A 26,883-nucleotide genomic window follows, 5' to 3' on the forward strand; every position below is an offset into this window, starting at 1 on the left:
TGGATACTCTATATATGTGCATTCTTGGCTTTTCTTTAAACCTGCTAAATTCTTACTCCTGCTTATACGGTCAAGAATCTACATAGGAAAATTATTATGGAGAGTATTTTCAAATAATTCCTTTGTCTTCTAGAACCAGAGACTGGCCCTTCTTCCCACAGCCCAGATTTCACTTACTTTGGATGTCGGGATGATTTGCCAAGAGAAGCAGAGCCCACAACAGAGTAGCAGAGGTGGTATCAATTCCAGCAACAAAAAAATCAAAAACACACTGAGCCAGGTTCTCTTCACTGTAGGTAGAGTCAGGGTCATTCCTGCTCTGATGTTTAAAATGGAAAATGAAAATTACAAGGAATTCTATGCAGATTTTTTGTGATTATTTTCCCCTCTGTGCCACAAGTCATTAGGATAAATATATGCCTGTGGTTATATAGGAAAATCACTGCAGGAGTATAATAATGAAAGTGATAGGTTCACACTAAGACACTATCTTAAAGTAGCCAAGATCAAAGAGAGATTTGGCTTTGGAAGGAATTGAATTCATTTCCTTTTATTTTATGGTTGGGTCAGTATTAAGACTGTATACCTTGAATGTGATGATGAGACTAATGGCACACTCAAGACTGAAGCCATATAATTGTAAATAAAGTGAGCTAGTAACTTTAAATTGATAAATGTTGCTTCTAAAATATCAGTCTTTTTCTGGAAACTTTGGAGAGGAGGACCTTCTCTTTTAAATGGATTTTTTTTTAGAAAAAGGGGAAACAAGTGGAGGGCAGACATGACAGGATGACAAACATGAATTTCTATTTCCCTACACATAGTATCATCCAGATCTAACAAGAATCTAAAATTGCAGAGGTACTATATATTTCTCATTTATTTAGAAACAATCTGAAATTAGCATATTTAAATTTATGCAACATAAAGAAAGAAGAAAAATCCAATGAAGGCAATCTCAGTAGCCACTCCTCTTTACTTATAGCAAGGAATATAATAATTCCTTGCTTTTCTATTGAACCACAGTAAACCCAATACCTTCTCCATCTGAAAAAGATAGTAATCAATGAAATCCTGTGGCTCATGCTGGGAGCTGGATTCCTTGTGTTTCTCTATTTCCTGCTTTGCAAAGGCGACAATCAATTCCACAGAAGCTAAGGCCTGCTTGTGGGGGCCTGGGAGGTAGCTCATTAATCGTGGGAACACATTATACATCTAATAGAAAAGGAAGAGGAAAAGTTATTTATTTATTTCCCACCACAATTTTAAAAAGACTCTCAGCAGCTCACAGTAATATACAGTTCTTAACAGTACATGATGTCAGACAGTGGTGGGATTCAACATTTTTTACTACCGGTTCTGTGGGCGTGAATTGGTGGCCATGATAGGGGAAGGGTACTGTAAAATCTCCATTCCCACCTCACTCCAGGGGAAGGATACTATAAAATTTCCATTCCCTCCCCACTCTAGGGGAAGGATACTGTACAAATCTCCATTCCTTCCCCACTCCAGGGGAAGGATACTGTAAAATCTCCATTTCCACCCCACTCCATCTTCAGCCTGAAGATGACGAATGAGTACCCTTGCCAGGTGTCCACTATTTGAGCAGACAGTCCGCTTTTTTCACATTATGTTCACTATTTTTTTTCACAAAATAGTGGACATTTTTTAATTCAAAAGCTTTATGTTGAAATGGTACGTAATCTAAAGCTGTACAGTCTAAGAGAATAAGGATAGGAGAATCGTGTTTTTTTTTTTTTCATAAGTTAGAATGAGACAAAGATCGAATATCCATTGAACTCGATTCTCCGAAAAAATTAATGATGAGATTAAAATAAAAATATATTATAAAATTATGTACAGTTCACATTTTTAAAATGTATTGTAGCTTTTATCGACTGACCTAAAATGGCGTCGAGTGATGAGAGTGACAGCGGCGAGATTTTGAATTCTTTAAAATGAAAGAGAGGAGTGTGCAAATACACCAAAGACTGGGAAGCTACTTTTGCATGGATTACCAACAACGAAACCGACAGAACAAATACAACGGCCTACTGTAAATTGTGTCAGAAATCGTTCACAATTGAATATAATGGTATAAAAGCTGTCACACAGCATGCAAGCACAAAAAATCATTTAGATAAGGAGAAAATAGCTTCCAGCAACAAGCGAATCAATTCGTTTTTCATTGTTAAAGACTCCTCTTTCAGTGAGAAAGTGACTGTAGCTGAAATGGCTGAAACTTACCATGGGATCAAACACCATATTTCTTTCCTGGCTCAAGATTGCGGTATTAAGTTAATGAAGCAAATTTTGGATGATTCAGAAATTGTAAAAAGATGTCTTGTGGAAGAACCAAATCATCAGCTATTGTCAATGAGGTTTTGTATCCTTTTTCTATTGAGTTGGTTCTCAATTATCTTAAAAATGGAATTCCATTTTCTCTCTCCACTGAAGCATCAAACAAGGGAAATCGCAAAATGTATCCCATTGTTGCACAATATTTTACTTGTGAAGAAGGACTGTGTGTGAAAATTTTAGACTTTTATGAGGATTCTTTCAAAGATTCTACATCAATAAAAAATCAGCTGTGTCGAGTTCTTAGTGATAACGAATTGGAAATAAATAATGTTTCAGCTTACTCAGCAGATAATGCATCGGTCAATTATGGAGTGAACAAATCTGTTTACCAAAAATTATTGCTGGAAAATGACAATATTGTAGCTGCTCATTGCAATAATCACATTTTACACAACAGCGCAAAAAATGGATTAAAGCAGGGGTGAAATGCTCCCAGTTCGGACCGGCTCGGGCGAGTAGGTAGCGATGGCGGCAGGCAGTTCGGAGAACCGGTAGCAAAAATCCCTGCCCCCACCCCCCATGCCCAGCTGAACCCCACCACCATCAGAGCCTTTTTTTCCTTTTAAATGGCTCTGAGCAGCCAAGCTCTGACATCCCAGCTGAGTTGCCTGCTAATCAGGCAACTCAGGATCAGGATCGCCAGAGCCATGTAAAAGAAAAAACTTCCTTTTTTTCTCCCCCCCCCAGCCTCCGGCTTGCTTACCTTAGTTGCTGATTGCATGACGATCGCAATCCATGCATCAGCAATCAACTGAATATCCCTGGCTGCAATCAAGCTCATCGGTGAGCAGCTCTTTCTGCCTGCCTGCCTTGACTTATGGACTTCAACTCTCAGCAAAGCTGACTGAGGAATTCTGGGAGTTGAAGTCCACAAGTCTTTAAGTTGCCAAGATTGGAGACCCCTGTTCTATTGGGTAAGTTTTTTTCCCCTTTGGGAGCTTTAAAAAAAATAGTTAATTTGGGTTTTTTTTAGTTGTTCTTTTTTTAGACCTAGCCATTTAAAGTTTAGGAAGTTTTAAATTTAGCTGCTTTTATATATTAAAATAATAAAAATAATAATAATATTTGTGCAGCTTTCTGAGATTTAGTGTGTTTCTATAGTGTTTCACTCTAACTACACAAACACACAAAATCTCACAAAACTGTATGTGGAATTTTGATTGTGTAAAGTGTGAAAGTTGGTTTTTTCGGCTTTTTGTGGCTGTGTGAGGTTCCTGCTTGTTGCAGGGGCCATTTTGGGTCTAGCACAGCTGCTTTTACATTGTGGGTGAGCCAGTTGTGTTGTGTTGTGTTTTGTAGGTTAAAAAAGGGCAAAGAAGTGACATTGACTTGGCTATTTCATGTTTCTTCCTTCTTAGAGACTTTATATTGATATTGTTTGGAGAAAAGTCCTTTTTTTCTTTCTTTTTTTTTAAAGAGTTTGTTTGTGTGGCAGGATGGCGTTAAAACTGACAAAGCCAGACAACCAAGCTGTGGGGGGGGGGTCCCCCATTTACAAATCATATGAGCAAGTTTTGAGCTTACAGATTCAGAAGAATGGCTCTAAAGACCTAAAGGAATTTGTTTGGAGGAGATGGCAAGACATGATGAGATTGTGAACCAGAATCTTGAAAAATTCAGGCAGGAAATTAAAGAGATGGTACAACGAAAGTATGATAATCTGAAACAACAGTTTGTAACAGCTTTGAAAACTTTTTCAGAAATAGTTATAAAGATGGATAAAGATACCAATTTAGAATTAGAGTCTAAAATGAAGGAAGCTGATTATAAGATTTATAATTTGGACAATAAAATACAAAGAATTGAAAATGATTTGATAAATATTCAAGAAAATAGCTCAGAAGTAAAGCCTAAAATAAAGAAAGCTGATCACAAGACTTACAATGCAGATAATATAAAACAAAGGATTGAAAGAGAAGTCACAATGATGCAATACAGGTCCATGGAATTTGCGGCCAGAATGAGGGGAATACAGGAAAATAACAGAGATGACTTGACAAAGATGTCTGCTGAAGTTCTGGCCGTGATTTTAAAGGTTAATCCTGAAGAGGTATCCTGTAAGATTGATAAGGCCTACAGAGTAAATTCTTGGGTTGCAAAGCAAAGGCAGTTGCCTAGAGATGTGGTGATTTACTTTACTGATAAAGGAATAAGAAATGATATTGTGCAAAAGTCTTTTAACTCCACTCCAGAAATGAATGGAAGGAAGATTTGGATATATAAAGAGCTGCCGTCCAAGATGTTAAAAGATAGAAAGGAATTTGGATTTTTGGTGACTGAGCTAAAGAAACAAAACATCCCATTTAGGTGGGATGCTCCAGTCGGTATAATATTGAGATACCAAGGAGAAAGATACCAACTAAATACTGTTGAAAAAGCGGAAGAATTTTACTACAAGGTTTTTAAAATGGATCCAACATCTCCACGTATGCCATCAGTGTCAGGAACACAGGAGGGGAATAAAGAAAAGCAAAATGAACAAGAGATTGAAACTCAGGCTAAGCAGATGGAGATGGAGGTAATGGAAAAACAGCAAGTTACAGAGGCCCTTTTGGACGAGCTGCTTTTGGATTCTCCTTTAGAGGTTATAGCTGGATTACCTATAAATATAAGAGAGGCGGCTTTGGATTTTAATGAGATGTCTTATCAAGTTACAGACCAGCATGGAAATCAATCAGCTGATATACAAGTCCTAGAAAGGCAACTAGGATGGAGATCTAAACCACAAAAAGCTAAGAAAAGAAGAAGCAGGTTCTACAAAACTAAATTTTTTTAAACTAAACAACAGTCTAATGCCAGTTACTGAAGAGACGATTAAATATAATAAGCGGGATTTATAGATGGCTGATACATGAAAACATAACTGAGGCAAATTATTGACTTATACTATTTTGAGAAGAATAACAGATCTCTGCAGTGCTGGTGCTTTTGGGATGTGGAAGATGGCCTCTGATTGAGTGGATTGGAACTTTCTATTTTGGACTCTTTGAAAAATGGATTACGTATATGCTGAGTTATAAGGCAAGAGAACTATGGGATTGGGGCATGCAGAAGATCTGGTTGTTACCCCAATATGGTGGTTGGAATTAATAATCTAGATAAAAGACACTACAGAAGATACTATATGGAATATAAATATAAAGTCACTCGGGTGGTTTTTTATATACGAAAATACTTACTATTGATGGGGGCAGATGGTAATGGAAGATACTGAATATACTGTTGGAAGCTGAACCTGATGTTACCCCAACATGGGCGATGGAATTAATAATCTAGTTGAAAGACATTACAGAAGATACTATATGGATTACAAATTTAAAGTCATTTGAGGATTTTATTTATATATGGAAATATTTTTTAGTCGTGTGGTGTGGGCAGAAGAACAAAGATATTAAAAATATTATGTATGGTAGACCTGTAGGAAAATGGGTGGAGGTGGGTTAGGTTACTGATTGTTTAGTCTAGGAAAAGGGATGTTAGGTTTAGATATAAATATACGTAAAAGATTTGAATTAGGAGATATATGTATGGGGGTTGAGGAAATGGGTAGATTATGAGTTGAATAAATGTTAAATTAGGATTTATTATATAGTTTTATAGCTGAAGGTTGCTTTGAAATGTATAGTATAAGGGGGATATAATAATAATGTTAGAAAGAAATGGTTAGCATGTGGGGGGGGTTTAAAAGGATGGTAAAGTATTATATAATTTGATATGAATTTGGATTTTACTTTTGGAGAAGCCATGGGGGGTGGGGAGGGTGAGGGGGGGTTAGGGAGGAGGAAAAAAAAAAAAAAGAAAGAGCCAGCTCCGAGTTTACTGAAACTGTTCCAGTATTGTGCATCAATTCCAGTATCAAATACAAACGTTGAACGAATTTTCAGCGTCATGAGAAATTTGTGGACTGACGAACGTAACCAACTGCTTGTACCATCAGTTCGAAGTGAACTTTGTATATTTTTTAATATTTCTCAACGTGGTACTGAAATTAAAGAATTATTCCTTAAACACAAAGAATTGATCAAAGCTGCGCAGTCAAATAAAAAATACACATGACAGCAAAGTAAAATGTAATTTAATATTTTACATATTATTATAATATATTTGATGTTTTGAATTTTAAGTAAAGTTTTGAAGTGATTATTTTAATACGTGTTAAAATGTTTGTAAGAAAATATATAATTTAATTGTAAAAAATTTTTTAAATTTTTTTACTACTTAACCACCCCACTCCACCCCGCTTGTCCGCTATTTTTTGGAAGCAGACCTGGCAACCCTACAAATGAGACTTCGTCGAAACATCGCCAAGACACTTCCAATTTTACGTGGGAGAAAACCCGAATAACCAAAGACCTACATACAAACACCCGTGAAAACCTCAGAAAACAAACATATATAAAATAAATCTGCTTTTTACTTGTTCATGGTCTCCATTTTACTTTTTATGAGGTTTGCTGGGTTTTTTTTACATCTCACAGTATTGAACACCTGACTGATTCCCAAGACATTTGCATCCGCTGAGGTCATAGTTTATCCTTGGGTTGTTGGTGGGTTTGTGCATTTTAATCCTGTAAACCCCCTGAGATACTTGTGTATGATGAGCAGATATAGAACATCATAAATAAGATTTACTTCAGAGTTGAACTCATCCCCTGCTCCTGGTGTGATTGGACAGACAGCAGGGTCAAACGCTTGGCTAAGTAAATAAAAGCACAAGTACCTCTGGTCGAAGTTACCATGGACCAGTGATGAAATCCAATTTTTTTTACTACCGGTTCTGTGGGGGTGGCTTGGTGGGCGTCGTATGGCTTGGTGGGCATGGCAGGGGAAGGGATATTGCAAAATCTCCATTCCCACCCCACTCCTGGGGGAAGGGATATTGCAAAATCTTCATTCCCACCCCTCTCCAGGGGAAGGATACTGTAAAATCCCCATTCTCTCCCCACTCCTGGAGGAAGGCTATTGCAAAATCTCCATTCCCACCCCACTCTGGGGCCAGCCAGAGGTGGTATTTGCTAGTTTTCCGAACTACTCAAAATTTCCACTACCGGTTCTCCGAACTGCTCAAAATTTCCGCTACTGGTTCTCCAGAATATGTCAGAACCTGCTGGATTTCACCCCTGCCATGGACTCGAAAAAAATTCTATCCCCAAATCATTTGCTTTTCTAGCAGGACAGGGTTAATTTCTTTCTCTTTAGCTAGTTATGGGTAAAGTTTAGCAATCCTGGTCTTACTGGCCAAAATAGGTGCAACATGTTCCCTTCATAAGGAAGTGTTCGGGGAATATTACTTTCTTCCCCTTTCCTGTCTTGTCACTTCTTGTTAACAAGCATTTGTGGGGAAAAGAAAGAAAGGGAGGCCATTCCAGCCTCCATCTTGCATCCAGAGAAGCCACTCACAGTTCTTGAGCTGCAATCTCAAGATATGAGCAGTGTATCCTTATGCAACTTTAGGCAGTTTAGGCCCTGGGTTGTGTAGGGGTAGTTATATTTTTGGTCATATTATAGCTAGGAGCAGAAGGCCAGTAAGTAGGCCAGGTTAAAGCTAGGAGCACTTGGTTTCTTTTATGGAAAAATGGCTGCTAGTTATTACCGTATTTTTCGGAGTATAAGGCGCACCGAAGTATAAGACGCATCTTAGTTTTTGGTGAGGAAAATAAGAAAAAAGCTGATAGGCAGGTGGATCGGCCTTCTGGAATACCCCCAATCAGCTGTTCCCAGAGGTGAATTTTAGCAACAGGTTTGTTGGTTGTGAGCTCTGTGCCTTGCTTATTTTTGCTTTTTTTTTTTCTGCCTCTGAAACTTCTGAAACTCCATTTCAGAAAAAAAAAGTTTTTCCTGCCTCTGAAAGCCTCCGAAACAGAGCTTCAGAAAAAAAGCCTCTGAAACTCTGTTTGGGGGCTTCTTTTCTGAAGCTTCGTTTCTGATGCTTTTTTTCAGCCTCTGAAACCTCCGTTTGAGAAGCTGGATGGGGCTATATTCGGAGTATAAGACACACCCAGATTTTCACCCTCTTTTTTGGGGGGAAAAGGTGTGTCTTATAATCAGAAAAATATGGTATATATTCAACTTATTATCATATGCCATTGTTTATTTTCGTTCTAGTTTTACTGGATCTTCCAGTGTTGAATAAAGTTTAGGTGATGGAATATTGTCTCCTTTATTGGAAGGTAAGAAAGGTTAACTGTCTCGATAGGTTTTCATGGAGCTACAGGGTTATGGATTAATCTATCCAGGACACCTATAACCTGTTCTCAGAGATACACCAGCGGTATCACCCTTCTGTATTGTGTTTTGAGTGCTTTGTAACTGGATTCCATTTGCCATTTGCAGCATCCCTCAGCCACATAATTATGTTTTATGACATGTTTGTCACTTTTCAACCAAAATTGCCCATTGGATAAGCTGGAATCAGAATTTTGAACATGTGATTTAACATCCATGGTGACTCACTTAACCATCATAAAAATGGGTTGTGAAATCAAGTCCAATCAAGTACAACTCAACTTGTGACAGCAATGATTTATGATTAAAATTCTGGGCTCAATTATAGTTGTAAGCTATATAGTCCTAGCGTAGATCGGCAGAAGTCCAGTACCTATAGAAGAAGAACCCAAAGGTGCTTTTTCAAGAGGCAACTGGACTTTCTGGTTTTTCTTTGAAGATGTTTTGCTTCTCATTATAGAAACTTCTGCAGCTCTGACTGGATGGTGGGGAATGGAAGGATTTATATTCCTTGCAGACTGCTGGTCATTGCATTCTTTTATTGAGTCATTAAGTTCACCTGGAGGTTTATCTGTTGTCATCTGGGTCACATGAATGGTGCAAATGTGTGTGGAGCCTTCTTAGAACTGTTGAAAGGACTGTTTGTTGATTGGAGATAGGTGATTTCCTATCCCTCCTCCTCTGCTGAGAGAAGGCTATTCAGTTTTGACATAGATGGTCTCTTTGACCCCTCTTTCAAACCAGAAGTCCTCTCTGTCCAAAATGTGGTCTCTGCTGTCTTCAAAAGAGTGGTCTCTGTTTTTTAAATCACATGGACTGCTGAATATAGTCCTCATGTGTTTGTTCTCCTATGTTATGCCATGAACTTATGAAGTAGTTGTTTTGTTTCCCCAATGTACAGACCTGCACATGGCCCACTGCATTGTACTGCAGATACCATGTATACCAAAAGTATATGCATCGTACTGCATATATTTACTGCATCGTACTGCATATATCACAAAAAAAGAAGACTAACTGCATGTTGAGATTTCATATTTTCTTTTCACTGGAGATTTCAGTTTTTCTTCCCAGCTGAGTTTTTATTTTTTTCTCTCCAATTTGTATTCATTTGTCATTCTTTTATATATCTGTGGATTACAAACTACAGGGTCACCTCATTTGCATTTAAGCTCTAATTCAACACTAGCTACAAGAGGGACCAAAAGACTAACATTTAAGTATTGAAATGTTTAGAGTACTCCTGAAATGGTGTCCAGACTGGCAGGGATTTTATTTATTTATTTTATTTTTTGCTATGTTGGTGATACTGAAATGATGGATTCCTTCATGGAAAGAACCACTTTGATATAGTGGTTAATGCAACAGCCTAGAAGCAGAAATTCTGAGTTCTAGTTCCAATTCAAGCACTAAGTCAACTGGTGACACTGGGTCACTCTCTCTCTCTCTCTCTCTCTCAACCCTAAATATGGGCAACGGCAAACCACTTCTGAAATCTTTAAAAGAAAACTGCAAAGACTTATCCAGGAGTCAAGACTGACTCGAGGGCAGCCACACCTACTGGGGAGAGAAGTAAATTAGATGATTTCCAAGGCTCCCTCCATGCCTGACATTCATGATTACATGAAAATGCTAATAGAAACATTGTTTGGGGAGCTTGGTCTCTTTAATAGAAAAGATGACTCACCAAATGGAAAAAGTCGCCAGTGATTTTCACTATAATTTCAAGGGCTTTCATTAATTTCTGGAAGTTTTCATCTTCAGGAGCAAACTGATGTCCAAAACTCAAAGAACATATGACATTAGAAATGGCATGTTGTATTGGAAATGTAGGGTCAAATGGCTGTCCTGTGAATGAAGATATTTTATAATGAATTTCATAAAGAAGATAACTTCTTAACATCAAATCAAATGCATCCCTTTTTACTTGAAATACTGAGAATAGAAGGGATTTGTCAGGCAGACTTGAACCATTGTCATTACCCCAAATTACATACCTTTTTTTTGTCTAAAGACCTCCACCAGTTTCTGAGCTGCATCTTCTATTTGATGTTCAATGCTTTTTTTCCCCAGGCCCAGCTTCCGCAGAGAAGTGATGCCAATGTGTCGCTGCTGTTTCCAGGTGAGGCCATTGGAAAGAATAATTCCTGAGAGCATCAGCAGATAGTGATAAATGATTTCGGATAACATTTATGTTAAAAACTCTGAAAAATACGATTGTAAAAGCCCAGTCCAACACAATACCACTGAAAAAGAAAAACAAGAAATCTAAGAAGGAACTAGCATGATTGCATTAAGATCTCTCTGATAAACTGAAAGACAAAAAGGATAAGTACAAAAAATGGAAAGAGGGACACATAACTAAGACAGAATATCAGCAGATAGCCCAAATCTGCAAAGATGAAGTCAGGAAAGCAAAGACTCAGAATGAACAAAGATTTGCAACAAAAGTAAAAAATAATAAAAGAAGTTTCTTTCACCATATAAATAAGAAGAAAAAATGCTGTCCAGGCCAAAAACGGGATGCAAAGGGAACCCCAGTCTCCCAGCCGATTGGTGCAGCTGGTCCATTCGCTGCCTCCCAGCCAGTGGTGGGATTCAAATAATTTAAAAACCGGTTCTCTGCCCTAATGATTTCTTCCAACAACCAGTTCACCAAACTGTTCAGAAAGTTAACAACTGGTTCTCCCCAAGTGGTGCGAACTGTCTGAATCCCACCACTGCTACCAGCTCCCAGCTGATCGGGGTGGCTGGTCCATTTGCTGGGACTCCTGAGAAGGGAGGGGAGGGGCCAGCCTGTGGTGGGATTAGCCAGTTCTCCGAACTGCGCAAAATGTTAAAAACTGGTTGAATCCCATCTCTGTAAAATCTTCTTTAGTCTTTGTGCCAAAATAGCGGCAAAAAGTTTATAGTCATTGTTTAATAATAAAATCGGTCTTTAATTGTTTGTTTTTGTAACAACTTGACCCTCCTTTGAGAGCAACACAATATTAGGTTCTTTCCACATCTGGGGTGTATTTCCTCCCTGTAATATACCATTCATTGTATCTTTCAGTGGTTGAAGACGTTCATCCCCAAAGCACTTATAATATTGACTTGTAAGACCATCTGGGTCTGGGGCTTTACCTGGCCTCATTTTTTAAATAGCTTCTGATATCTCAAAATCTGTTATCGAGTCATTCATGAGTTGTTTCTGGGTGATAATTTAGGTAACTGTTGTTTGAAAGGTATACATCTATTTTTAATGTATACCTTATATTTTAATGGCATGACACGAAGAGAGGGTTGAGGGTTTTTTTAAGTTTGTTTTTAGATAAGATTTTAAAGGGTTCAGGGGTAACCAGAGTGGGTTTGGGGGAAAACCCACCGGGGTTGGGGTTGGGGCCGGGGCCAGCGGGGGGCTGCGACATTAGGGTTGCGGGGTCGGATGTTAGGGAGAGGGCTAGAGTCCAATTTTATGATGGCTGTTCTATCAGTACTGTGGGTGGGAGGGGCAGATATGGTGGGAGCAGGGGGCCATATCATGTTTCGGGAGTGCACACTCATTGTCTCTGAACGACTGTGCACTCTGGTCCCCAATGCTCTGCTCATTCCCCAGGTTGCACAGATCCTCAGGGCCTGGGCCTTCGGCTGATGTTATGCAATGCCAGGTCCATGGTAAATAAAGCCCCCCTCATTTGCGATCTTGTTCAGGAGGGGGAAGCAGACCTGGCGGGTATTATGGAGACCTGGTTGGGCCAGGAGGGGGGGCCCTCGTTGAAATGTGCCCACCCGGTTTTCATGCATTTCATCAGCCAAGGTCACAGGGGAGGGGGAGGGGGTGGCAGTTGTCATTAAAGAAGGTCTTGGGCCGAGGGAGGTCACTGTGCCTCAGACTGCCAGATGTGAGTCCCTCCTTGTGAAGTGGGGTCATGGGGTACAGATGGGCATGCTGATCACGTACCTGGCTCCCTGCTACGTGGTGGCAGCCCTGCCCGAGCTGCTCAACGTTATAGCTGCGGTGGCGGTTGATACCCCCAGGCTTATGGTAATGGGGGATTTTAACTTGCCATCCATCGGTGAGACGTCTGAGGCGGCTCGGGAGTTCATGGCTTCCATGACGGCTATGGACCTGACCCAGTTAGTTCATGGCCCTACTCACATGGTGGGAAACATGCTGGACTTGGTTTTTGTCTCTGGTCAGTGGTTGAGTGATCTTGAGATAGGGGATATGGCAACTGAGCCCTTGTCATGGTCAGATCACTCCCTCCTTTGCTTTGACCTTCGAACCGCCACATCCCGCTACAGGGAGGCGGAACCGATGAGATGGTACCACCCTAGGTGCCTGATGGAACCTGATAGGTTCCAGATGGAGCTTGGGCCATTCCCTGAGGCTCTGGCTCATGCCTCGACTGAAGACCTAGTGGCTGCCTGGGATAGGGCGGCCGCTGGAGCTTTGGATCGGGTCATGCCTTTGCGGTCTCTGACCCGGCGCCGGTCTCACTTGGCCCCTTGGTTCACTGAGGAGCTGAGGGAGATGAAGTGCTGGAAAAGATGCATGGAGAGCAGTTGGAGGGCCAGTCTTTCTGAATCCGAATGAACACTGGTAAGATCTCATATTAAGACTTACCTAGTGGCAATAAAAGCGGCAAAATGTAACTATTTTGCCACTCTTATTGCATCATCAGATAATCGCCCGGCCGCCCTGTTTAGAGTGACCCACTACCTGCTCCACCAGGGAGCACGGGAGGACCCCTTGGAGGGCAGGGCCGAGGACTTTGTGCAGTATCTGTATGACAAAATTGCTCAGATTCGGGAAGACTTAGACTCTGACTGGGTAGATTCAGGAGGGATGATGGAGGCAGGTCTTGAGAATGTTATCTGGGAAGAGTTTGATCCTGTGACTCCCGAAGACATGGACAGGATTCTGGGTAGACTGAGCGCAGCCACAAGTTTATTGGACCCGTGTCCCTCCTGGTTGGTTCTGGCCTTTCGGGAGATGACATGAGGCTGGCTCCAGGGGATTATAAATGCTTCATTGAGTGACTTTCCCGCTGCCTTGAAAGAGGCGGTGGTGAGGCCTCTCCTCAAGAAGCCTTCCCTGGACCCAGCAGTTATCGTCCAGTCTCCAACCTTCGCTTTGTGGCGAAGGTTGTTGAGAGTGTGGTGGCGCGACAGCTTCCCCAGTACCTGGATGAAACGGTTTATCTGGATCCATTCCAGTCGGGCTTCAAGCCTGGGTACAGCATGGAAAGAGCATTGGTCGCATTGGTTGATGATCTCTGGAGGGCTTGGGACAGGGGTTGTTCCTCTGTCCTGGTACTATTAGACCTCTCAACGGTTTTTGATACCATCAACCATGGTATCATGCTGCACCGGTTGGAAGAGTTGGGGGTGGGGGGCACCGTGTTGCGGTGGTTCTCCTCCTTTCTTTCCGACCGGTCGCAGTCTGTGTTGGCAGAGGGGGCAGAGGTCGACCCCAAGGTGCCTTATATGTGGGGTGCCACAAGGGTCGGTCCTCTTGCCCTTTCTGTTCAACATTTATGTGAAGCCACTGGGTGAGATCATCCGTGGTTTCGGGGTGAGGTACCATCAGTATGCTGATGATACTCAGCTGTACATCTCCATCCTGGACCACTCCAATGATACCCTTGAAGTGATGTCCCAAGACTGAGTGGCTGTGGTTTCCGGCGTCCTGATATAGTCAGTTGATGCCATCACTGACTATTCAGGGTTTGTCATTGGCCCCCACGGAGAGGGCTTGCAACTTGGGTGTCCTCCTGGATTCACGGCTGTCTTTAGAAGAGCATTTGACAGCTATGGCTGGGAGGACTTTTTATCAGGTCCGCCTGATTTGCCAGTTGCGTCCCTTTCTGGATTGGGACTCTTTATGCACGGTCACTGATGCCCTCGTCACTTCCCGCCTGGACTACAGTAATGGGGCTCCCCTTGAGGAGCACCCAGAGGCTCCAACTGGTTCAAAGTGTGGCCGCGTGGGTGTTATGGGAGCGACGTGGAGATCCCATGTAACACTTCTCCTGCGCGAGCTGCACTGGCTCCCGGTGGTCTTCTAGGTGCGCTTCAAGGTTTTGGTTACCACCTTTAGTGCGCTCCATGGCTTAGGACCTGGTTACTTACGGGACCACCTTCTGCCAACAGTAGCCTCTCACCAGCCAGTACACTCACATAGAGAGGGGCTCCTCAGGGTACCATCGGCCAAACAGTGTCGACTGGCAGCCACCAGGGGGAGAGCCTTCTCTGTGGGGGCACCTGCCATCTGGAATGAGCTCCCCCAAGAGATACGGACGATCCCGGATTTAAGCACCTTCCGCCGTGCCCTCAAGACCTTTTTATTTCAGCAGGCTGGCCTGGCCTAACTTCCCTTTTAAATTGTAAATTGTAAATTTGTTTTAAAATATTAGGGGTGCTTTAATTTGTTTTGGGCCAAATTATCTAATGGATTTTTATATTGTCTTTTAAATTTTGTAGTTTGTGTGTTTTATCTTTTTGGCTGTTCACCACCCTGAGTCCTTCGGGAGTAGGGCAGTATATAAATCCAATAAAATAAAAAATAAATAAAATAAATAATAGGTCAATCTCCTGCCTTTTATACAAATTTGAAGAAAAATTATGAAATGACTTTTTAATAAGTCCATTGTCTGTTATTACATTACTACCTTCCCGGATTTTTCCAATTGTTGTCTTTTCTCATTCTTTTCTTAATTTATATGCTAACCATCTGCCTGGTTTATTGACAAATTCAAAATGTCTTTGTTTCGCATACTTCAATTTTGTTTCTATTTCCTGTACTATTAACATAGATAGTCGTTGCCATAATACTTTGATATGGTGTAATATTTTAGTATCTATAGCAGTGGTGGGTTGCCCCCGGTTCAGGCCGGTTCTATAGAACTGGTAGTAAAACTGGTGGGAGGCTCCGCCCACTGACCCTGACATCATCAGAAGCGATCTGCGCATGCGCAGAAGCAAGGTGGGTGCGTGAGCGAAGCAAGCATACACGTGCGATCCTGTTGCGAACCGGTAGTAAAGGTAAGTAGAACCCACCCCTGATCTATAGGTGTCTTTTGCAACTGAATTTCTTTCTGCCTAATATCTTCCAGTATCCGTTGCATCTTTTCCTGGGACTTTTTTCTTTTCTAAACAATTGTGCTGTATGAAATAGCCCCTCATAACTATTTTACTAGCATCCCTTAGACTTGTCCCTTTTTCCAAATTATTCTCAAAGTATTCCTGCAATTTCTTTTTATAATCTTTTACAATCCTTTCCTTCTGCAAAATAGCTTCATTTAGTCTCCATCTAAAACTCAAGCTCTTTCCTGTTAAAACCAAAAGCACCAGATTATGATCTGCGAAAGATTTAGGTAGAGTAGGTATAAAACTCTTGGCTTATATGTGAGAATTAATTTGGAATTTAAAGATAATTTGATGAATTGATCCTGTCTAGTGAAGATAGCAAACCTCTTAAATAGGTTTAAGAAGAGGAATTAATAGAGGAAATAGGGGCAAAACCATTGAATGGTTATTTGGAAAAATATTGAGAAAATTATAAGAGAACAAAAGTTAACCCTGAAAGAAATGGCAACGATGACATCGACAATCCTAAAATCTGGCAAAAAAATTCCATCTAATCCTACTCTAACAACACTATCTCCGGTAATCCAGAAACCCTTAGAAGGGATACAGAAGTCAGACAAGCCACCAACAACTCCAACCCTTCAAACAGTACAATCTTCTTTATTGCTGATTCAAGAGACCATGTTAGCAATGCAGGAGAAATTGTTAAACAGCCATTCCGAATTAAAAATGGACATCCACGTTTTGGACTCAAAAATGACCGAGACCCAAGCCTCTATTGTGAACAATGAGAGAAGAATTCAAAAAGTAGAACAAAGGATGGAACAAAGTGAGAAAAAATTAGATATGGTGGATCAGACATTCGCGAGACAGAACAAAGGAATTGAAGAGTCCCTGATACAATTGGAAATGGACAAGGCTTCATATTACCTCCGCTTTCAAAATATTTGTGAAGAAAAGGAAGAGAATTTAGGCGATAAAATAGCTTAGTTGATAGCAGATACCCTTCAACAGGATAAACAAGATATTATTAAAGAACTTGACGAGGTGTACAGGGTTCAAACAAATTACGTGAGAAGAAACAGACTCCCCAGGGAGGTCCACGTGAGGTTCGCCAGAAGGAAAGTGAGGGATATTCTATTTAACATAGTGAGAGAAGAACAGATTGTATTTAAAGGAAAGGAGGTGAATATTCTTAAACAAATACCAAGAAGAGTGAGGGAAGTGAGGAAAAACTACAAGTTTCTGGTGAGCCAACTGAATAGAAGAAATATCATATTTAGATGGATCCTGCCAGAGGGGATGTTAGTATCATGGCAAGGAAGAAAAGTTAAAATTGATAGTTTAGCCGTAGCACAAGATTTTTTAAGAAGAGGGGAAGACTAACAAATTAGCAAAGAAGAAATTGATACGGTAAACACGGAAGAAGAAACCTCACAAGAGCAAAGTACAAAGGAAGAAATAGAGGAGGAGAAGAAAAAAGAAGAAGCGGAATAACAAGGAAAGAAGACTAGACCAGTAAGAGCAGTAACATTAAAGACAAACAAGAACTAGAAATCGGACATAATACAAGAAATGGATGGCTTAAAAATTTTATCCTTAAATGTTAACGGCTTAAATGATCATAAAAAAAGAAAGATAATTCTATCAAAACTGGTAAAACAGAACCCAGACATAATCTGTTTACAGGAGGGTCATATAAAAAAAGATGAGGCAAATTGTCTAGAATTTATTAAACTTGGCAAACTATTTGTGTCATTAGCAGAGAAAAAGAAAAGGGGCATGGCGATCTATGTGAAAAAAGGAATTGAGGCAGAATTAAAGTACAAAGATACTAAAGGGAGAATTCTAATGGTAGAAATCAAGAGAGGTAATGCAAAAATGATGTTGGTGGGGGTATATGCCCCGAATAAGAAACAGGGACAATTTTATAAAAAATTACATGAACAATTAGGGAATTGGACCTATGCTGAAATATGTATGATAGGGGACTTTAATGGTATTGTTAACCCAGAGAAAGATTATAAAAGTGGGGAAAGAAAAAGAAATAAAAGATTACCTTTGCCAAAAAGTTTCTTTGATTTGGTGGATGAACTTAATCTAATCGATATGTGGCATACTCTACATCCGCATGATTCCCAATACACCTTTTACTTAACTTCACAGAACTCTTGGTCCAGAATTGACATGGCATGGACTACTAGAAAATTAGGTCTAGAAATTAAGAAAGTGGATATAAGTACAAATACTTGGGCAGATCATAAACTTCTTGAAGTAAACTGGCATTATACTAATAAGAGAAAGCAACAGAGATGGAGTCTAAGGACTAACCTTCTAAATGAAAAAGAGTTTATGACAAAATTAAATGAAGAAATTAAGCGCTTCTTTGTTGAGAACGGCAAGCAAGGCACGGCGAAGGAAATTGTATGGGATACCATGAAAGCGTATTTGAGAGGAGTAGCGATTTCGTACATGGCGTTCAAAAATAAGGAAGAAAGGAAAGTTAGAGAGGATTATAATAAGAAACTAGAAGAAGCGGATAGTAAATTACAACAAAACCCGGGAGACGAGATGGCCAAACAAAAATGGATGATGGCAAGGCATAATCTCAATATTCTGGATCAGGAGGAGTTGGCACAAAAAATCAAGAGAATAAAACACTACCACTTTGAGAACGCCAACAAGTCGGGAAGGTGGCTGGCATACAGATTTAAAAAAGAACAGGAAAAAAAATCAAATTCTTACATTAGAAGATTCCAATGGCGATATTTTGACAAAAGAAGAGGATAAGTTAGAAAGAGCGAGAGAATTTTATGAAGCCTTATATAAAGAGGAACTGATTGACCCAGACAAAACTGAACAATACCTGATGGAAGCTAACCTACCACAGATAACGGAAGAAGAGAAAGAAATGTTAAACAACAAAATCACAATAGAAGAACTCAAATTGGCTCTTACCAAAATCAAGAAAAATAAAACACCAGGCCCAGATGGTCTCCCGGGGGAAATCTATACAAAATTTGAGGAAGAACTACAATTAGAACTGGTAGAAATATTTAATGAGGTCTTAGTTGGTACAAGAATCCCAGACTCTTGGAAAGAAACTTATATTACACTCATATTGAAAGAAGGTGCTGAGCCGAAACAGATAGCAAATTATAGGCCTATTTCTTTGTTAAATTCAGATTACAAATTATTTACAAGTATAATTGCGGAAAGACTAAAAAAAATTCTAAATGGCTGGATTCACAACGACCAGAAGGGTTTCCTCCCAGGGAGGCAAATGAGGGATAATGTGAGGACCGTAATAAATGTCATAGAATATTATGAGCAGCACCCGGAAAAACAGCTGGTGTTAGTGTTTTTGGACGCCCAAAAGGCGTTCGATAACTTGAATTGGAAATTTATGACCAACCAAATTGATTTGATGGGATTTGGGACAAATTTTAGAAAGATGATTGAAAATATTTACCATAAACAGAGGGCAAGCATTTTAATAAACGGGGACAAAACATGGATATTTTGGATACAAAAGGGAGTTAGACAGGGATGCCCCCTTGTCCCCTCTACTTTTTATAATGGCGCTGGAAATCCTACTTAGAAAGATCAGAGATAACAAAGAAATTAAAGGACTACAAATTAAGAAAGAAATTTTCAAAACACAAGCCTTTGCAGATGATGTGGCCTTAATAACAGAAGATCCCTTGAAATCTCCATACAACAGTATGGAGAAGTAGCCGGCTTCAAACTTAATAAAACCAAAACTAAAATTTTAGCAAGAAACATGACAGAGGCAAATAAGAAAGAGCTAGAAAAGTCCTTAGATCTTCAGATAGTGAAGAAAATAAAGTACTTGGGAATATGGATTACCTCAAGATATTCCTCTTTAAAGGAGGATAACTACCTTCCATTATTACAAAAAATAAAGCAGGATATAGACAGATGGAAGAAGTTAAAATTGTCTTTCATAGGCAAGATCTCAGCAATTAAAATGAACATTCTTCCCAAGATTATATTTTTATTCCAAACTATACCAGTGAATCTTGATAAAAAATATTTCCTAGATCTGGAAAAAAAGATGCGAGAATTTTTATGGGAAGGGAAGAAGGCAAGGATTGCATACAAAACACTGCAAGGGAAAAGAAACATGGGTGGCTTTGGATTACCCGATTGGGAAGTATATCAGAAGGCGGCCAAATTAGTATGGATCAAAGAATGGGTTACATTACAAAACAAGAGAATCTTGACATTAGAAGGCCACGATCTACAGGTAGGCTGGCACGCTTATTTATGGGACTTAAAGAACAAAAAGAACTCGCATTTCCACAAACACAAATTAAGGGAGACCCTTATTCAAACTTGGGAAGAAATTAGGCAACGATTCTACATGAAAATACCAAACTGGCTTTCAATTATGGAGGCTCTGACTGCCTCTAATAAAAGAGATATCTTGAAATTCGGCACATATAAAGACATTTTAGATGATAATGGTATTCTTAAATCACGGGAAATATTAAGTAATCAAGGCTTCAATTTAGACTGGTGGAGCTACCTACAGATAAACTCCAGATATCAGAAAGATAGGAATCAGTTTGGTATAGAGGCAAAGTACAACAATTTGGATAAAATTATGTTGGGGATTGAAAAGAAAATGCTAGCGAGATTTTACAACTTTTTATTAGGCGAGGACAGAGCAGAAGGAATAGCCAGAAATCAATTGAATATTTGGGAAAAAAACATTGGTTATAGGTTAAATTTCAATGACTGGGAGGAGGCCTGGAATAGAAATTATAATTTGACCAAATCAGCAATTTATAGGGAGAACCATTACAAAATATTTCATAGATGGTATTTAGCCCCAGCTAGATTAGCAAAAATATTTCCCAGTGCTTCACCAATATGTTGGAAATGTGGAAAGGAGGTTGGCACCTTCTTTCATATGTGGTGGTCCTGCCATGAGACAAAAAAGTTTTGGATAAAAATACGAAACTGGCTACGAGAAATAGTGGAAGAAGATATAGAATTTTCCCCTGAAATTTTCTTATTAGGAATGATGGGAGATAGACTCTCCAAAGATAAGATACATCTAATTATACATGTCATAACAGGGGCCAGGTTAACCTTCGCAAAATACTGGAAGGACAAACAAACCCCTCCAGAGGTGGTAATAATAAATAAAATTATAGAATGTGCAGAAATGGCAAAATTAACAAGTGCTCTTAAAGACGATGAGAATTCAAAATTCAAGGCAGTATGGGAAAGGTGGTACAAATGGTGGAATAATAGAATGAGATTGTAAGGATATGTTTATTTTCAATAATGGTAGATTCGAAGATACTTGATATGTATATAATGTAAATATGTAATTGCACGACACCTCAGATGTCGACAGAGATTTGATGTTTTCTTTTAAAAAAATTTTTTTTAAAAAAATCAATAAAGTATATATTTTTTAAAAAACTGGTATTTTGCAACAGGATGAGAATGTGATAAAGCAAATAAGAGATAAAGGTCAAATGCATATAAAAAGGTTGTATAACGTATTAGTGGAAATAGATTCAGAAACAGAGCTAGTCAAGGATTGTATGATAAAATGGGCACAAAATATAGGTGAACCAAAAATGATGGAAACATGGGAAAAGATATGGGTTAGGAATGTAAGATTCACACAAGCCCAAAATTTAAGAGAGAATTTTTATAAAGTGTTTTACAGATGGCATTTAGACCCCAAAAAACAAGCCTGTATGTATCCAAATTTACAACCTAAGTGTTGGCGATGTGAGTGTGAAGATGCTACATATTTTCATATATGGTGGACATGAAAAAAAAAAGGCTTTTTCGATAAAAATATGGTGGATTATTCAAAATATTTTAAGGAAAAAAATTAAATTTACACCACAGTTTTTTCTGTTGGGAATAGTTATGGATTGTACTGTAATAGAGACTAAGTTGGTTTTGAATTTAATAACAGCTGCCAGGTGGCACAGTATTGGAAGAAGGAAGATCCACCAACTATTGAGGAATGGACACTAAAAGTTGTGCATTTGGCAGAGATGGCAAAAATGTCATCATATCTTAAAGACTACTCAAACGAAAGATACATATCGGAATGGGGAAGATGGATCGACTATATTCAAAAAAAGTATCAAAACAAGAAGATTCATATGGCTTATAAATGAAATATTTTTAATTTTTAGTTTATGTTTATAGTTTTTGAGTTATAAGGAGTTAAAGACCTAGGGAGAAAATGAAGTCAATAATTTATTAGCATATTTTAGTTTTATGTTTGTGAATGCTATACCCTATGCTTATTCTGGGAAGTCTAGGGAGGGGGGTGGGCGGGAAGGAGGGGAAGGGGGGTGGGAGGGAGGTGGAGGGAGGGGTTGAGGGGGGAAGGGTGGGGGGGGGGAGAAAATGTTTGTATTTCCTATAAAACTTTTCAATAAAAAAAATAGAGCATTTCTTACATAACATCTTTGGAAATATCTATGTATTTTGTTCCTTCCATACCACAGAAAAGCGTGCCATCCCAGCTGAAGATCACGTCCCTCCAACAATAGTAATCTTCTATGTCTAAGATTTATCCATTCTTTCACCCAAGAGAGTGTAGCGGCCTGGTAGTAAAGCTCCCAATCTGGGATTTTACATAAAATTGATTACTACTTGCCCTTACCCAGTGGTGAAACTTACTACCAGGTTTGTGGGCATGGCTTGGTGGGCGTGGTGTGGCTTGATGGGCATGGCTTGGTGGGTGTGGCAGGGGAAAGATACTGCAAAATCTCCATTCCCACCCTACTCTGGGGCCAGCCAAAGGTAGTATTTGCCGGTTTTCCGAACTACTCAAAATTTCCGCTACCGGTTCTCCAGAACCTGTCAGAACCTGCTGGATTTTACCCCTGCACTTACCCATTCCTTTCCCCAAAGCAGTGAAGAAAGGATCCTCTATTCGATTAGAGAATTCTTCTCGGAAGTTGGTCATTCCTTCTTTCACAGCTTTGAATCCAGACAGCACGACTATAAGTTGAGGTCCAGCCCACATGGAGTATATCTTTCCATATCGTTTTACATGCTGCCAAGTGAATCAAAGTTGAGAAAAGTCACAATCAAATAAAACAGGTTCTTTACAGTTAACACACCCACCTACAGTGTTTCCTAAATCCTCAATTCTAAGACGTTTCCCCATATGCAATTCTTTGTTCTTTAGAATTTGTAAGGCCTGCCTCTCCTCTCCGTTTCAAGAAAGTAGAACCCTTGAAACAATTAGCATTTCAAAAGGAACCTTTTATTGAAAGGAAGGGATTGCAGGACAACGGAAGCAGGGTCTGAAGATTCCCATGCAATTCAGTTAGGATCATTGGAAGAAAATTCCTGGTTCGTTCCCGGATGGGAAAATACCTGTGCAGATGCTGAAAGGAATCTCGGAAGGCCAGCTGCCGGAAAGCAGGATTCTTTCTTGAAGGAAGACAAGCTTGACTCAGCTCAAGTGTTCCTTACAAGCAAGCAAACAAATTTTACTGTGCCAGTATGTCTTTTTTATACCCTTTTTCTTTTCAAAGTTTGTGTATGTGATTGTCTTTCTTCGTATGGGATTGCTTCTTGTTTTCGTCTGGATACAGTTAAGTCGTATTTTTTATATAGTTGTTGTTATTGTTGTTGTTGTTGTTGTTCTTCTTCTTCTTCTTCTTCTTATTATTATTATTATTCTTATTCTTATTATTCTTATTATAATTATTATTACTATTACTAATTATTATCGTGTGTCAAACCACTCTTGGTGCCTTGCTGCATAAAAGTATTAAAAATATTAAAGTCATCAATTATAAGGTAACAAAACAGATAAAATAAAATCATTAGCATGGTAAAAGAGGGAGCCAGATACACAGAAGTGAGGAGGTGGGGTTAGCTTTTAAATAGCCCCCCATTGGACCCAAAGCCATCTGACAGAGCCAGATCTTAAAGCTCTTACTAAAAGTCAGGAGGGTGGAAACCAATCTCAACTCAATGGGTAGGATGTTCCAGAGGACAGGAGCCACGGCAGAGAAGTTTCTTCTCTTGGATCCTGCCAGCCAAAATTCCTTGACTGACGGGTTCCACAGTATCCCCCTTTCCCAGCACAGGTGGACTTGGTCAGTCCCATCACCTTCAGTTGTATAATTCTTTTACATCTGATTTCTTTTTTTTTTATTGAAAAAGTTTTCAAATACAAATTTCCCCCCCTTTTTTTCCCTCCCCCTCCCCCTCCCTAACCCCCCCTCCCCACCCATCCCCCCCTGTGACTTCTTCGTAACAAAAAACCTAATTCATAACAGATTACTTACTCCCTCCTCTAAATACTGACCTTTACTTACTAAAAATATTATTAATATTATAACATCCCCCTTTATCCATACATTTCAGAAAAGAGAGAAAAAAAAAAGACATTATACTATAACATTGTAGAATAACTTCTAATTTAGCATAATAGTATTATAACTCCCAATTTGGCAATAATCTGCCCTATTTTCTCCTCTCCCAAACTTATATCTATATATTATTACAACAATTCAAAACCACCTTCCACTTTAAGACTATACGATAAGTCCTACTTTAACATTTAATCTTCTATATATATTACTATAACATTTCAAAGCGGCCTTCCCCATAAAATCTAGTTTAACATTTATTCCACTCTATCCATTTCCTCCACTCCCCTAAGTATATCACTTAAAATCCCTTTTCTTAAACTAATCAGTCTGCTAACTAACTTATTCACCCACTGTCCTGCAAAATTACCATACACAACAATTCTTAATATCTTTGATTCACTGCCCACACTACTTAAAAATATATGTATATATATTCCATTATATCTAAATAAAAAAAGAAAAGACAATGACTTTAAATTTATCGTCCATATAATATCTTCTTTGAAGTCTTTCCACTGGATTGTTAGAACCAACATCCATAATAGGGTAACATAGCTTGCTAATGCAACAGTTTATTCAAAATCTTCAATCATATCTGCCCCCATCAGTAGTAATTATCTTCTTATATGTATAAAAGTAAAAACAACCACCCGAGTGACATTATAATTATATTCCATATAGTAATAATTGTGGGTTTCATCAGGATTATTGATTCCCATCATCGTAGTGGGTAACAACCCGATCTTCTGCGTGCCCCAGCATAATTCTCTTGCCTGATTCAAGATAATTATAATATATTTATCAACACAAAAAGAAATTCCAAAGTGGATAATTCAAATCCATCAGTTTAAGGCTCTTTTCACATCCCAAGATTACGGCAATGCAGAGATCTGCCACTATCCTCAGGATGATATTGACCAATACGTCGCCTCCTCTATGTTTTCACATAATCATTCATATTTTAAAGTCACTGGCTTCACTGTTGCTTGATTTAGAAATTTCTATTTTTATGCAACCTATTTCTTTTTTTCTTTTCTTTTTGTGGGTTTGATTTCCATCCTGGTTTCCTTTCTACAGATTGTGTATCACCTAGTCGGTTTTCATTCTGCTTTGTAGATCGGTCTTGTTGGTTTTGTTTTTGTGTCTCATGTTTCTTTTTTATCCCTTGTATATCCCCTAATTGGTTTCCATGCTTGTCCTTGCCTTGATAAGTCATCACATTAAAGTCAGATGCCACTTTTCTCAAATTTGTAGATAATCCAGCTGGGATATCCGATAAATCCAAAGGCAATTTATCTGGTACAGTCTCTGTAATTCGATATTTTCCCTTTATTTCCAGCTCCTTCTGCTTATCCTGTATTATACCTGAAGATGTTAAATTCATTTTCAACCTATTTTGATAAAATTCTTCCGCTCTTTCAACAGTATTTAGCTGGTATCTTTCTCCTTGATATCTCAATATAATACCAACTGGGGCGTCCCACCTAAATGGGATATTTCTCTTTTTTAACTCAGTCACCAGAAAACCAAATTTCTTCCTTTCCATTAATATCTTAGGTGGGAGTTCCTTGTAAATCCAAATCTTTCTTCCATACAATTGCAAATTAGAATTGAAGGAATTTTGCACAATATTATTCCTAATTTCTTTATCTGTGAAATAAATCACCACATCTCTAGGCAGTTGCCTTTGCTTGGCAATCCAGGAGTTTATTCTGTAAACTCTGTCAATCCTACAAAACACTTCGTCAGGTTGAACCTTTAAAATCCCAGCTAGAATTTCAGAAGATATTCTCCTTAAATCATCTCCGTTATTTTCCTGCAAGCCTCTCAATCTTATCGCATATTCTGTGAAATTATATTGTACCATTAGAACCTCTTTTTCAATCCTCTGTTGCAGATTTTCTACATTACCAGACTTTTGAACAGCATCCATTTTAGGTTTTTCTTCTGAGCTATTATCCTGAGTGTTTATCAAATCATTTTCAATTTTTTGAATTCTATTGTCCAATTTATCTTGAATTTCTTCCATTTTAGACTCTAGTAAATTAGTATTTGTATCCAGCTGTATCATAAATTTTGAAAAACCATTAGCCACTTTTAAAATTTTTCGCTCCAAAAAATCAAACTTAGATTTCACCAATTCTTTAATTTCCTGCTTAAATTTTTCAAGATGCTGATTCACAATCTCATCCCTTCTTTCAATCTCCTCTAAGAGAAATTCTATTATATTAAAATCAGGTTTCTGAGACTGAAGAGTTAAAACTTGTTCCTTTAAGTTGTTAATGGGGGAATCCCCCCCCTACTTGTTTATCTGACTTTATAAGTCTCAGTGCCATGTTTCCACCCAGGCAGGCTTTGTTAAAAGAAAAAAAAAAACAGGAAAAAAGACTTCTTTCCAATCAACAACAATGTCAAGTCTCCAGGGGAAAAAGAGAAAAAAAAAACCACAGGAGCGAAGTTTTGTCTGCAAATGTAGCTAGTGGTATTTATTCCGCTACATTGTAATAGTAGAAAACGGAAGGACTTTCCCTTTCAGCCTCTTCTCCAGCCGCGGCAGACGCCATTTTAAAAGGTGTTTTTTTTTCCCCTTTCTTTTCCTCTTTTCTCTTAAGTAATTTTTAAAAGATAAGTAAAATACTTGCGATTCAGTATTACAGGTCCAGCTCACATTTTCTTTGAATAATCTGTTAAATTCGCAGGCTTGCTCTTGACGCCTGGCTCTGCATTAGCAGAGGTCTCCCAAAGCCCGGAGCAGTGGCTGGGGATATGGGGCATCTCATCCGCTCCGTCCCAAAAGTAAAAGAAAAACTTTTGGGAC

The 26,883-nt window shown here is 38.9% G+C and overlaps 1 protein-coding gene across 1 annotated transcript in view; it reads right to left on the bottom strand.

The window, feature by feature from the left end:
* The window catches only part of LOC139318809 (cytochrome P450 2J2-like), a 92,210-nt gene that overhangs the window by 5,112 nt on the left and 60,215 nt on the right, over positions 1 to 26,883 (bottom strand). Inside the window, exons 5-9 of the mRNA XM_070946429.1 lie at positions 22,567 to 22,729; positions 10,584 to 10,733; positions 10,274 to 10,434; positions 1,039 to 1,215; positions 178 to 319 (exon numbers count right to left, since the gene is read on the bottom strand). Of these exons, the coding sequence (XP_070802530.1) occupies positions 178 to 319; positions 1,039 to 1,215; positions 10,274 to 10,434; positions 10,584 to 10,733; positions 22,567 to 22,729 (793 nt within the window). The remainder of the gene's footprint in view (positions 1 to 177; positions 320 to 1,038; positions 1,216 to 10,273; positions 10,435 to 10,583; positions 10,734 to 22,566; positions 22,730 to 26,883) is intronic.

The sequence above is a fragment of the Pituophis catenifer genome, unplaced genomic scaffold (genome assembly GCF_029215685.1).
Source record: "Pituophis catenifer annectens isolate HBS135680 unplaced genomic scaffold, rPitCat1.0.hap2 SCAF_6, whole genome shotgun sequence".
Classification (NCBI taxonomy): Eukaryota; Metazoa; Chordata; class Lepidosauria; order Squamata; family Colubridae; genus Pituophis; species Pituophis catenifer.